The following is a 12,961-nucleotide window of genomic DNA, read 5'->3' on the forward strand; positions in this document are numbered from 1 at the left end:
AGATATGTGTGACTTTTTTAGGGTCACAAACCTCTGCCATCTTAGGACCTTGAACTTCAATGTTTCCAGCATGATGAAGCACAATAGGAGCAGTCCCAACAGAAGTAGTGATTTATACTGTCAGAATGGATAGAGCTCATCTCGAGTGCTATGGAGCCTTGGGAGATTCAGTAAAGGCCCTATGGGTGACAGCTGAATAGCTCTCACTTTCTGTCTGGCAACATGCATTGCTGTGTATGTCAAATGCCTTAGTATGATGGCAGTTGTCAGAGTTCCTCCTCAGAAAGCCACATTCCCCTGTTTTCCAGAAGGGAAAATTGCTGCTTTGTAGCAGCAATGGATTTGAGTTTGCCTCCCTTCCCTGGTATCCCTTTGTTGAACTTGCTGTGTCCATGCCATAGCACACTGTAGGTTGGGGTTTTTTTTCCCCTTGGGCATAAATGTGCTGCAGCACAGCCTATGAAAGACAGCTCTGGAAGAGAGCAAGTGAGCAGGGTATAAGGACCAACCTACAGAGAAGTTCTTCCTCCTGTCCTGGACAAGTAGATGGTACACATACTTCTTCTGAACATTCTTCTGTTGGGTGCTTCGGTCTTCAAGCACAATTGATTAGCAAGCAGTAGGGTCTGAGTCTTTGTGGGGCTGGATTGTATTGCATTGCTGTGCTGCCCAGTGGAGACACTGTTGTTGTGCTGGTGTGGGAACTTGGCCTCTTGGACCTTCTGTCTTCTCATTCTGCCTCCCGCCTTCCTGTAGGCTACCCTGCAGTTTTGTGTGGTGAAGCCCCTGATGGCGATCAGCACAGTCATCCTTCAGGCCTTCGGCAAGTACCAGGATGGTGACTTTGAGTAAGTTCCTTTTCCTAGCATACATGCCTCAGCTGCCCCTTCTCTGTCCAACTGTGCTTATGGTTCATGTCTGTACTAAGCTGTGGGAAAAGACAGGAGACAACACAGGCTGAATGTGCATGGGAGAAAAGGGCAGTGATAAGCCTGTTGGTTTCAGGTTTTCTCTACCTCGGTTTGCGGGGAGGGAATAGGACAGCAAGGCAGGAAGGAAACGGAGTCTTAGAACTCCCCAGTGACAACAGCAGGGGAAAAGATCTTGCTGAAATCTCAGGCGTTTCTGTCTCTTCTCTTTGCAGTGTAACCAGCGGCTACCTCTATGTGACGATCATTTACAACATCTCTGTCAGCCTGGCACTCTATGCCCTCTTCCTTTTCTACTTCGCCACACGTGAACTGCTCAGTCCTTATAGCCCAGTTCTCAAATTCTTCATGGTGAAGTCTGTAATCTTCCTGTCCTTCTGGCAAGGTAAGATGCTTTTCTCTTCCCTTGGTAGGTGCAAATTGCTCTGTGCAGGGTCTTAGACACAAGAGTTGATAGAGCAGATACTGATTAATATCCAGAATGTCTTTTTGTGTTACTGTATTTGGTTTATAATCTATCACTGCTTTTCTCTGAAAAACCTGTTTTGCTCATTTTCATCCATTTCTGTGCTTCTGAATCCTCACTATCTCTCTGTCTGTGTGCATGTGCACACACATCTCCCAGGCAAAATCATCTATTTGGATGAAGAGTGCCTTCCTTGGAATAATAATAAAGCACAAGCTGCTAACATTTTATCTGCATCCTGCTATTTTATTGATTGAAGTGGCACATCTAAAAAACGTTACCACTCTTTTTTAAATGAATGTTCCATAAATAAGATGTTAATGGTGTGTCTGTGATTCACATGAAGCAGCAGGCTGGCTGAATGCAGCAAGCTGGCTGAATGCAGCATGTGCTTCACAGGAGCACCACTGATTGGAATGATGTCCAGAGAACATGCATGTGATGCAGAGGCATATTCAGAAAGCTGAAATTCCACCTGAGCTTAGTGCTTGTTACTAGTTGGTTCAAAGCATTATCCCTGTTCAATGCTCTACTTAAGTTTACTGAGTTGTACTTCAAAGACTAATTGAGTAGGAGTTTAAGTGGAATTTGGACAGTTGGAGTATGGCCCATCCTCCCTGTCTACAGACAAACTAATAAGCTGTCTAGTTTATCATCTTGAGACATCTGGTCACACACTTTCTGCCTTCACTGGAATTTTTCAGCCATCTAGCTACAGACAGGGAGAAATACTTTTCTTGCAATGGTGTGTCAAAAACACTTTGTGCTTAAAGGAAAATGTTTCTTACTTCAGGTTTTACTCTAGCTACTGGAAGTGCTAAGAGAAATATCTGACTGCTGCTTACTCTTTTGGACTTAAGTCCTGCAGCAGTGACTTCCACCGATTGTGTGTCATCTGAGATTAGAAGAGGGTCAGTGTTTGAACATTCCTTGCTTGAACATAATTTGCCTCACTCCTTTCTCTTTCATCGAGGTGATCACAGATGGGTGTATCTAGCCCACTCTGTAGCTTCTCTGTAGGTGGTTTTGCACCTAGGACAGCACAGCACAGACAGCTGTTCCCATTCCTTACATGTTTTCTGCACGTTTACATGAGCTTGTTGCTTTGTGTAGGAATGCTGTTGGCCATCTTGGAAAAATGTGGTGCCATCCCCAAAATCCACTCTGCCAACGTGTCTGTGGGTGAAGGCACTGTAGCTGCTGGGTATCAGGACTTCATCATCTGCGTGGAGATGTTCTTTGCAGCCATCGCCCTGCGCCATGCCTTCACATACAAGGTGTATGTGGACAAGAGACTTGATGCCCAAGGTAGGAAATATGCCAGTGCATGTGGCCTGTCTGTTTGGACTGGGTGGGACCTGATCCCTCTAGCAACCAACACGCTCGTATGACTCCCAACCTGAGCGCCTGGAAAAACATTGTATCCTCTCCTCCGTGGTGTCTGAGCAGATCAATTGTGCAATGGCACTGCAGGGCAGAGACCTTGCCTGCATTGCATCGTCCCCTTTTCAGTTCCCCAGTGTGCCACCCACGAAAGCTTGTTGCAGACCTGAGGGTTGCAAGAAGTTGCATGCTTTTGGCAGAGTGGGTTTGTCCTTCCTCCTGTCTCCCCAGAGGGGAACTCCATTGCTCCCGATTGTGTAACAGACTAGAGCAGGAGGGAGAGGGCCTGAAACAGGTCCTGTTTTGAGTCTGGCTCATGAGAATGAAGCTATACTTTGGCAATGTGTTTGGCTTGGAGGAGGAGAATCTTCCTGTAATGACACTGTGACTTCTGAGCTGCTATGAGTCTTGTTCTGGGGAAGAGGGAAGTGGACATTCTCTCTGGGAAAAGAGGGTTGTTGTGTCCAGTCTGTGCAAGTACGTTCAGTGTTCCCCAAATAAGGGAGTTCTGTCCTAGTGGGGAGAATCTGTGCTTAGGTGTGAGAAAACAACAGCCATGTTCATGTAGGTGATCCCAGCCAGCCCTAGAGATTTTGGCAGGACACCGGCTGCAGCTAGACAAGGTTACATCTGTGGATGATGAAAGAGTAAACTGCTGGCTAGTACAGTAGGATATGTTTTGGTGGTGGGTCTTGTTCAGTCCTTGTTATTTCCTCTCTCTCTTTCTCTCTCTCCTCTCCCTTTTCTCTCTCCCTTGCTTTGGCCACTCGTCTCTGGTGCAGCTGTTCCATCATATGGGCCATACGGTAGGTACAGCATGCTCTGTGTGTTTGTCTTCACTGGTTTTTAACCGGGATACTGTTCTATCTGATTCCCTTCCTGCCTGCTCTGTCCCTGATTCCCCTTTCCTTGTAGGTCTGTTACTTGATTGCCTTACAGCCACTTTGGGGTTTTCTGGATCGTAAGCTATAAAACGACCCCCATGGGCAGTGGGATAAAACCTGGATTTAGAGTCTTTCTGGTAGGACTGTGTGAATCTCTCCAAAGAATTGCACAGGCTCTTAAAGGATTTAGGGTTTGCTGTCCCACCTCAGCCTCCCTTCACATTCGTGATTGCCACAGATGATTAGCATGTTTTGATCATTCATGGAGTTCATCCCTGGGACTGAGTAGAGCCAGAAGCCCATACTGGAAATGGGAACTAGAAGCTGTGAGAAATGGCAGCTCCTGGAAAGACACACAACCTTCTTCTGTGCTTAGCATTTGGGCAGGGCAATCTCCAAGAGCTGTTTCCTTCACAGTATTGCTGTGACACTCTACACATATGGAGTGGTTCTGCCTCTTAGTACTGCCTGTTGCCCTCCTTTTATGTTGCTTTCCACTTCTATAATCTCTTGTGGGCATTTTGATACCACCCATGAGTCTAATTTGCAGTAAGTGGGAATGGCAATGCCTTTTCTCCTGTATTTTTAGAATTTCCTTGAGTTTTGTCTCCTGAAACCCTTTATAGGAGCACCTCTCTACCCACCTGTCTTCACTGCATACCTAAGCCAGCACATGTAGTGTGTAGTGAAGGTTTTTTCTGGTGGCATGTGTCCCATTTTGGTGCTGAGATGGATTCACTTGGCTAGCAGTATCTGGATTGAGGAGCACTACTGTTAAAATGTGACACTATGTGTGGGATTTTCCCAGCAGCTGATTAAGGAAGTCTGTACCTTCTGCAGGACCTTAGGAGTGCATGGTTCTCATTCTGCTTACCTTCATGTTCCGGGGCGTGGGGGAAGGCAGCAGTATTCTTCACTTATCCCTCCCCACCTTACTTCAACAGGTCGCTGTGCTCCCATGAAGAGCATCTCCAGCAGCCTCAAGGAGACCATGAATCCCCATGACATCGTCCAAGATGCCATCCACAACTTCTCCCCAGCCTACCAGCAGTACACCCAGCAGTCAACGCTGGAGCACGGTCCGCCCTGGCGCAACGGCAGCCAGGTTATCTCGCGCTCCCACAGCTGCTCGGGCGCCCGCGACACCGAGAAGACCCTCCTGCTGAGCTCCGACGACGAGTTCTAGAGGGGACAGCTGCCAGCACAGGCTGTCCTTTTCCTGCTCTCCTCCCTCTTTTCTTTTAATTTATTGAAGCAGAACCACGCAGGTCATATCAGTTCTAGAGGGTGCAGGTTGCAGAAGTGGGCACTTCCAGTAGCTTTGGTGTATATGGACGCAATGAGCAGCGTGGAGGTGGGGGAACGGCCAGGACTCCATTCTCCAGCCCATTCCACGCAGGCAGCAATCAACTGGAATTAACTGACACAAAGCTCCTGGATTTGGGGCTCTGGCTTCCCCCACCTGCCCAGCTTGGTGTTGAATGCAACTGGCCTGAGCCTGGACTTCTGGCTAAACATTTTTTTTTTTCCCTTCATCTGGACAACCTGACTGCTTTATATTCCTCTTCCTGAATGGCTGACATAGGCACAGTTTTCTTTCCTAGCTCTCTGGTACTAACATCTCTGTGATCCTTGGGAATTGGGATTAGGATGCAGTGATAAGTGTTCCTGAGGATCAGATCGGAGATTGGTCTCTCTATAACCATTGCCTTGAGTGCTTAGTAAGGAACATCTGCCCCCACCCTCCTAAGCACCTGATTGTGCTGTACTTGAGTGAGCAAGGAGGAAAAGGACAGGATTTTAGTCCTGTTCCTCTGCTCTCTGTATCCCATCCTGTTCTCCATCAAAGCTGATGCTTGTTGAAGCTCAGCAGGGATGGAATTACTGTCTCACAAGAGTGGTGTTTTCTAATCACCAGGTGTCAGTTTCCCATCTCTCCTGTGTTCCTGTGGCAAGAAGCCTCCCTGCAGTGTCTGTCTCCTGCTAGCAAGACTGAAGACTGGCCTTGTTAATGGTGGAAGTGTGTAGAGCCCTTTCATTTCCCGTTGTGAAAGGAAGATCTGTAAACATGGGAAACATTTTTCTTGATGTTTGCTGTCCCCCACTGCTGTAGTTGCTCCTCTTAAAGGTGCGAATTGGACCAGGCAGCTTCCAGAGCAGGTCCTGGTTGCTTGTAGGTAACTCTCACCATGCTTGTCATCACTCACTTTCCCTGCAGGCTGCACATGTTTTTGCCCTTAGGCTGGAGTATTCAGGGAGGGATGTTGCACACTCCTTTGTGTTTTATTTCCATAACTATTTTGGCCCAAACTGGAGCAGACTTGAAACCTGACATGATGTGGCTGGTTAGAATTGTCCCTCAGTATCCCAGGCAGCAGTTGCTGCACATTTCACAGGCCTTGCAGCAGCTGCAGTGCTGTCAAAGGTGGAGCCAGCACCCATGGAAGCAGGAAAAGAAGTTTTCCTTTGATTTTGGATTGGTCCATAAGTATTTAGTGGATAAAAAAATAATGATTCCTCTGTAGGTCTGTCTAGGGTCCAGGAAATGTCTCTTGCTTGCTTAAAATTGTCGAGGGGAGGAGGGGTGAGCACACTAAGGTGTCACTAACCCTAAGCAGGAAGCAAAATGGGAGACGTTGGAGCAGGCTGGTGTTTTCTTGGCTGTAGTTTCTCTCTTCCTCTCCCACTTGGTGCCCACTGCCATCAGCAGACCTGTGCATTTCCAGATTTCTTCCCATTGCTCTACTAGGAGAACTGCAGCCTGGTTACTGCTTGAAGTTTACCTTTCCTCTTGTATCCTAATCTATGTGCTTGCAACTGTGAGCAAAATGCTCCTCATTTCCTCAGAAGCATGTGGTCATGAGCGGGGGGGAAATGGGCTTGAAGAGAGTTGGGTTTGTTCCCTGCTGTGAGGGGAAGCTTAATTAAGGACAGTGTCTCCTTCCATACTCTTCATTTTGGGAAGATGGTGAAGCAGGTGGGAGCAGCAGTGCTGACTCCTGAGAAAGCTGAAGGCAGTCAGTGAATCCAGCAGCTTCTCTGCTGCTGGGTTTCCCCAATTGCACACATCCTGCAATGCCATGCAGCTACTGCTGCTCCTAAATCTGTCGCTGCTTGAATGGACGTGCACATGCTCTCAGCCAGGCTTTGTGTGGGCTTGGTGTAAAAACTCCTTTTCCTCACACTGTAAGTTGCCTGGAAAGCAGGGCTGAGGATTGAGTGGGCTTTCCTTCCATCTTCCACCGCTTCAATTAATAGTCCTGTAGTGTGAGGTATTTATGTTAAACACTTCCCGCTCTCTCAGTAAAGTGGGGCGTGGGACATGATCCCTTCCTCCCTTTTCCATGCATTTAATCATAGAATTTGCAGGCCTTGGTGATGTCCCAGTGTCACTTAATAGGTGACTGCCCCCAAGCTTTGTTGTGCTGGGTGGCAGAGATCTGAAATCTCTGGGGTTGTCTCGTTGAGCTCGAAGGTGATGCAGGCTTGGGGAAGCAATTCTCTTTTTTTTATAGACATTATTCTGAAATTTATGCTGCATATGTTTGTGCTGTGCAGAGGATCTGGATATTCTCAAAGCTTCCTGTAGCTTGTGGTTTCAAGTCTAACCCTTTTGCACTAGCTGCCTTCGAAGAAGCCTGGTGAAGAACCAGTGCCCGAATGACAGCCAGCTGCCATGCGTTATAATTTTATATACATAGAGATTTTTTAACACCACACAAATGATCTCTGAGCTTCCTGCTCTCCCTTATGACAGGCAAGTGCCAGAGCAAGGACTGGCTCTCAATCTGCTCTGGCTCAGATAAACAAATATCAAAGACCCAGAGCTTGAGACTGAGGAGATCAAGGCATCTGTGGTCTTGCAGGTCTGCTCATGGTAGCCCAGGGCCCCAGCCAATGTGTTGGTTCTAGGAGTAGGCCCTTGGAGCTGCTCTCCCTCACCTGCTTCCCTTCTCCTTCCTTTTTGTTTACCATGTAACATACCCAGGGGACTTTATTATTTTTCCATATAGGGTAGTTCTTTGTATATAAATGACTGAAAAAAGAAGTATGATAAATAAGACAGAGTCACCTAGTTTTGTACCTATCGTGTTTAACTGATGTGAGCTCAGCGACAAGCCGCTCTCTATTTTGGTCTTTGTGACGTTATACTCTGCAGAAATGAGCAAATATGATGACAAATAAAATTATAGAGATAATATAGATTGTACTTAAGCTGCCTCTGTGTGCTGTTGTCTGGCTGATTTTTTTTTTCAGCTTTAATCATTGCTGAGGCGTGGTGCATCGGTGCGTCCTGTCTTCCTAGTCTTTAGGAGGAGAGCTTTGTGCCCTCTGTGTATTCAGGAGCTGATGGAGAAGCAGTGCTGCAGCAGCCTGGGGCCAAGACATCACTGAGGGCCCAAGGCAGGAGTGAAATCCATTTGTCTGGAAACTTGAAATAAATGGGAGTCCTGATCATGGCTGTGGAACACCTGTGGGGGAAAAGGGCCTGCTTTCTCTGACAGGCCTCAGCAAGCAGCAACTGATTTCTTCTGCTCTGGGGCAGTTTGCAGTGGTAGAGGGACCATGAATGTAAAAAAACCTGTGAATATAAAATCCAGAATAACCATCCGCGTGCTGTGAGGTTGGGACCTGGTCCACTTGCTTCAAGGAAATGTGCTCACCTCTTCCACCCCAGCTCCAAGGAAGGGTGGCTTTTCCCTCTAGGGAACCTGTCACACTTCCTTCCCTTGCCAGCCACAGCCACCAGCTCCCTGCTTTCCTCCTTGATGTCCCTGAGTCAGACTCTGAGCTCACCAGGGAAGCTGTTCTATTTGCACCTGCTTCTCTCCCTGCACCAAGTCAGAGGGCAGCCTGCAGGGAATTTTCCAGCAAAATGCATTCATTCCTAGGAAAAGATTCAGCACACACCAACATTTTTGGGACGTGATGTTCTGCATTAAGTTTGTTGAATGATCTCTTTTCCTCCAGAGACTGTAAGAATCATAGAATCAACCAGGTTGGAAGAGACCTCCAAGCTCATCCAGTCCAACCTAGCACCCAGCCCTGTCCAATCAACTAGACCATGGCACTAAGTGCCTCATCCAGTCTTTTCTTTAACACCTTCAGGGGCGGTGACTCCACCACCTCCCTGGGCAGCCCACTCCAATGCCAATCACTCTCTCTGTGAAGAACTTCATCCTAATATTCAGCCTATGCTTTTCCCCAGCACAATTTGAGACTATGTCCCCTTGTTCTGTTGGTTGCCTGGGAGAAGAGCCCAACCCCACCTGGCTACAGCCTCCCTTCAGGTAGTTGTAGACAGCAATGAGGTCACCCTTGAGCCTCCTCCAGACTAAACAACCCCAGCTCCCTCAGCCTCTCGTGGAGAAGAGGAGGCTCAGAGGTGACCTCATTGAATCTGTGTTTGTCCTAAAAAGTTGTACTCTCTCCCTGGGCACATTCATGCACATGCCCTGAAGCATAGTTGGAGTGAGCTAGAAAACCTGGTCTGAGGCCACAGCTCTGTCCTGGAGTTGATGAATAACCAAACACACTCTCACTGTGGAAAAAAAACCAACAACTCCAACAACTTGCTTTATTTGTAAAGTCTACAAAATACAGAGGATTCAGGTAGGACACATACCATAAGTCAGAAAATAAATAAGTTTGTTTTTTTTCTTTTTCTCTATATAAGATAAAATGTGATTTGCATATATAAAATATAAAGTACGGCTCTGTACCAACATCCTGGCTGTGCCAAGAGGCAGAATGGCAAAGAGGACGTGAAAATAACTTATGTTCGTGCAATAAATAAACCCAAGAGGAGCTGGGGTGGGGGAATGTTAACCACAGTGCCTCTCCACAAGTGGCAGGCACCTCTCTCCAGGAAGGGATTGGAGGCTGCAGCCAAGGGTGGCTGGCGTGGCAACTCAGGCAGGAGCAAAGTGTGGGGAAGGGGTGTGGGGGGGATCATCTACAGCAGCAGATGCAAGAAGGGTCTGTTTCCCATTACCTCCCCTTGTATTTAGCAAACCCAACTCTTACCCAGCATTTCAGCCTGCTGAAGAGCCAGCTGTCACACACGTGTCCAAACTGGAGGAAAACCAAAAGGAGGAGACTACCTGTCTGCCAGGCAACTCCCAGGGGCAGGGATGCTCTCCACCCTATTTCCCACCTCCTGTACATTCACCCTTCTCTCTGCCTCCGCAGCTCAGGCTCCTGGGGGCCAGGAGCATCTTTCCATGGGCTTTGTAGGCGGCGGGGCGCCAGGGAGTGCTTGGTGGGGCTGTACAATCCAGCCCATGTGGAGCAAAACAGTGTTTATCTCTGCTCCAGCTGCCTCCGTTTCCTTCCTGCCACATTTCAGAGCCACCCAGCCAGCCAGGCTGAGCGTCCTGTAGGCAGGAAGAGGCGTGAAGGATGTGTGTGATGCAGAGAGATAAAACAGCACCACTGCTTCTCTCCTTTGTGGACAACAGCCTGGGTTGACCTGCTCGCATGCCCAGTTCTATCACCTCCGGGCTCCCTCAGCACCACAAGCTCTCACATCACTTTCCCATCCCCCTCATCCTTACCACCTACCAATCTGCAGCCACTTTCTCTCCCACTGCCACCTTCCCTTGCCCTCTCAACCTCTGGAGACTCCAGCCATGTTGCCACCTCTCACCCTGCTCTAGCCATGGTCCAAGTTCTGGGGCCAATGCTGACATCTCTCTTCACTGTATCCCTTCTGCCCCCTTGCTCTCTCCTCCCTCCCTGCCATGTGCTCCTGGAGTGCCTGGCACACACTCAGGCCTCTTGTGCTCTCCTTGAAAAGAGGCACTCAGGGTTTTCCTGCCAGCTTGGAGCCATGAAATGCTTCCCACTGCTGCCTGTATGGGGTCACCTTCTCCTGCCTGCACCCCACTAAGTCAAGGAGTGCACAGCCAGGGAGGCTGCAGCAGGGGATGGAGTTGGGTTGGAGGGAAGGGGGCTGTTTGGGCCACTGCTGGGGTCCTCTCCTCCAATCCCAGCACCCATGCTGTGGCAGCCCTGCCCACATGGGGGAGCTGGAGGTCAAGGGATGAAAGGAAGATGATTTTGGGCACAGGACCCATCTGGAAAGAGGTCAGGGAGGTTATGGGCAACAACTCATGTGGGAAGACACCCCAGGTGGTCTGTTCCCACCCAGGGGATGGAGGCCAGCACTAGGAGTAGGCAGCCTGGTTGGCACCAGACTTGACGATGGTGATGACACTGGCGGTGGCTACCTTGGTGGAGGGCCCATGGGTGGCCACAGTACGGGCGAAGCCCTGCAGAGCCTCATACTTGCCACGGAGGGTGTCAAGCTCCAGGCGCATGGCAGCATTTTCCCGGGCTAGCTTGTCCACTTCCCACTCCAACTCCATCTTCTGCTTCTGCAGCTCTTCCTTCTGGCAGACACGCTTCACCCGGCAGCTGGCAGCGTAACCCCGGTTCTTCAGCGTCCGCCGACGCTGCTTCAGCCTGGCAACCTCCTCCTTGGAGAGACCTCGCAGGTGGTGGTTGAGCTCCCGCACTGACAGCCCCATTAGCTCCTCATCTGACAGCAGCGGTGTGTTCTCCCCCAGCTCCCGCTTCACCTAGTGTGGACAGAGGTGGTCACCTGAAACCCCCCCCAAAACCAGAAACCCTGCCCCTCAGCCCTCAGGTCCCACTGGTGCTCACCTTCAGGGCCTTGCTGGAGAGCCCCTCTGCAGCCATTCTTGCCTGATGCTGACCCTGCCAAAAAGCAGAGAGAAAAGGTGGTCACTGCCAGCCTGTGTGCCTCTCACCTCAGCGCAGAGGGCAATGACCCTGTTGGTCCCTTGCCTGGTGCCCACGTCCTCCTCTGCTGGCAAAGTGACTCACTACTGTTCCTTTAAAACGTACGTAGTAACAGTAACAGCAGTATAGAGTTAAAACAGTAACAGGGGAAGGGTGGCCCTCCAAGTCCCCCTTCATGCCAGGCAGAGGTGGTCGTGATGCTGCTCTGCCCATGGGACCTGAAATATCCCAGCCCAGCTGCCGGGAGACCAAATCCTTCTTGCAGGGAGAAAACGCGGGTCAGACCCACACGAGGGTGAAAGGAAAGCAAAAGGAGCACCATGGCGCGAAAGCGCGGCGAAGCCACCTAGCTGAGACCCGCGTGCAGGTGCCACCCTAATGCCATCATGCCCGGCAGGAGAGGGCATCGCGGCTCAGGTGCCTGCGGGATCCAGCGGCCATGGGTAGGGGCTGTGACCACGCGACGCAGGGGGACGAGAAGTGGCCGCCCCGTGATTCAGCACCCCAGGGGAGAAAGGCACCGAAGCGGCGCCCGCCCGCTCGCCGATGGCCAGTAACTCCCCGTCCCTGGACTCGGAGAGAGCCGTGAGCCGAGGCTGCAGCACAGCAGTCTCTGCCTAACTCGGGAAGCCTCCTCCCCAATACAGGACTCCTGGAGACGCGAGGGGAGCCAAGACGGGGCCGAAAGAGCTGTGCGGAGAAGCGAGGGGCTGGAGGGGGGCGGCGGGGAAGGTGGAGCCGGGAAGGCTCAAAGCTGATGCAATCCGAGCCGGGGAGCCGCCGGCGAGCCGGGAGACCGGCGGCGGCTCCCTCCGGGGCGGTGGCCGAGATTCGGGAGGGAAGCGCAGACGGCGGTCCAATCACGGACACCACCACCCTGCCTCGATCCCGGAGACGGCAGAGTAGCCTCCGGCCGGCGCCGAAGCCCGCCACCCTCCTTCCCGACCACTCCGCGGGGACAGAAGACGGAGGTGTATGCGGAGGGACCACCCCAGTGGGGTCACCCCGTCTGCCCCGCCAGTGCTTACCGGGTAGCCGCGCTGGTCCCTGTGGGGCCGCTGCCGGGTCGGGCCGTCGGGCGGCGCCTCCAACCCCACTCCCCGCGATTACTCACCCGCGGATTCTTTTCATTCATAAAAACACAGTCATGCGGTGACGTCATCCCGCCCCGCCCCCACTGCCGCTCGACGCGATCCCTGCTCTTAAAGTGACCGTATCCCTTACAGCTCCCGGGGGGACAGCACCGCCTGAGACACCAACAAGCTTATTAAACGAATGCACCCACGCTTCTCTGCGGCTGGCTGCTCCCCAGCTTTAAGGATGAGGCACGCCGGGGAAGGGCCTTGCCCGGGAGCTGAACACCCGCAGCCCAGACGAGAGGGGCTGCTGCCGCTTTAAGGAGCCCCTCACAAAGATGGCGCCGCTGCCTTCCCGCCCTTTTCGGGATAGCGGCGGGCGTGACGCAGGGGCACGCGCCGCTCTGCCCCGCCCACGTCGCCCCACCCCGGGCGCGGCGCCACTGATTGGTCCGT

General features: G+C 51.2%; 2 protein-coding genes across 3 annotated transcripts in view; one reads left to right on the plus strand and one right to left on the minus strand.

The window, feature by feature from the left end:
- Window positions 1-7,872, plus strand: part of TMEM184B (transmembrane protein 184B) — a 30,623-nt gene extending 22,751 nt beyond the window's left edge. The window contains exons 6-10 of one of the 2 annotated variants that reach the window (XM_064155262.1): window positions 757-848; window positions 1,145-1,314; window positions 2,509-2,703; window positions 3,561-3,584; window positions 4,607-7,872. In XM_064155262.1, the coding sequence (XP_064011332.1) occupies window positions 757-848; window positions 1,145-1,314; window positions 2,509-2,703; window positions 3,561-3,584; window positions 4,607-4,848 (723 nt within the window). In that variant the 3' untranslated portion in view covers window positions 4,849-7,872. The remainder of the gene's footprint in view (window positions 1-756; window positions 849-1,144; window positions 1,315-2,508; window positions 2,704-3,560; window positions 3,585-4,606) is intronic. The other variant, XM_064155263.1, reaches the window with a different exon arrangement.
- Window positions 7,873-9,220: 1,348 nt separating this feature from the next.
- Window positions 9,221-12,841, minus strand: MAFF (MAF bZIP transcription factor F). The gene is made up of 3 exons (XM_064155266.1): window positions 12,458-12,841; window positions 11,331-11,384; window positions 9,221-11,245 (listed from the first exon to the last, which is right to left on the minus strand). The coding sequence occupies exons 2-3, from the start codon at window positions 11,364-11,366 to the stop codon at window positions 10,832-10,834; spliced, it is 450 nt and encodes a 149-aa protein (XP_064011336.1). The 5' UTR covers window positions 11,367-11,384; window positions 12,458-12,841; the 3' UTR covers window positions 9,221-10,831.
- Window positions 12,842-12,961: the final 120 nt, after the last annotated feature.

The sequence above is a fragment of the Pogoniulus pusillus genome, chromosome 15 (genome assembly GCF_015220805.1).
Source record: "Pogoniulus pusillus isolate bPogPus1 chromosome 15, bPogPus1.pri, whole genome shotgun sequence".
Classification (NCBI taxonomy): Eukaryota; Metazoa; Chordata; class Aves; order Piciformes; family Lybiidae; genus Pogoniulus; species Pogoniulus pusillus.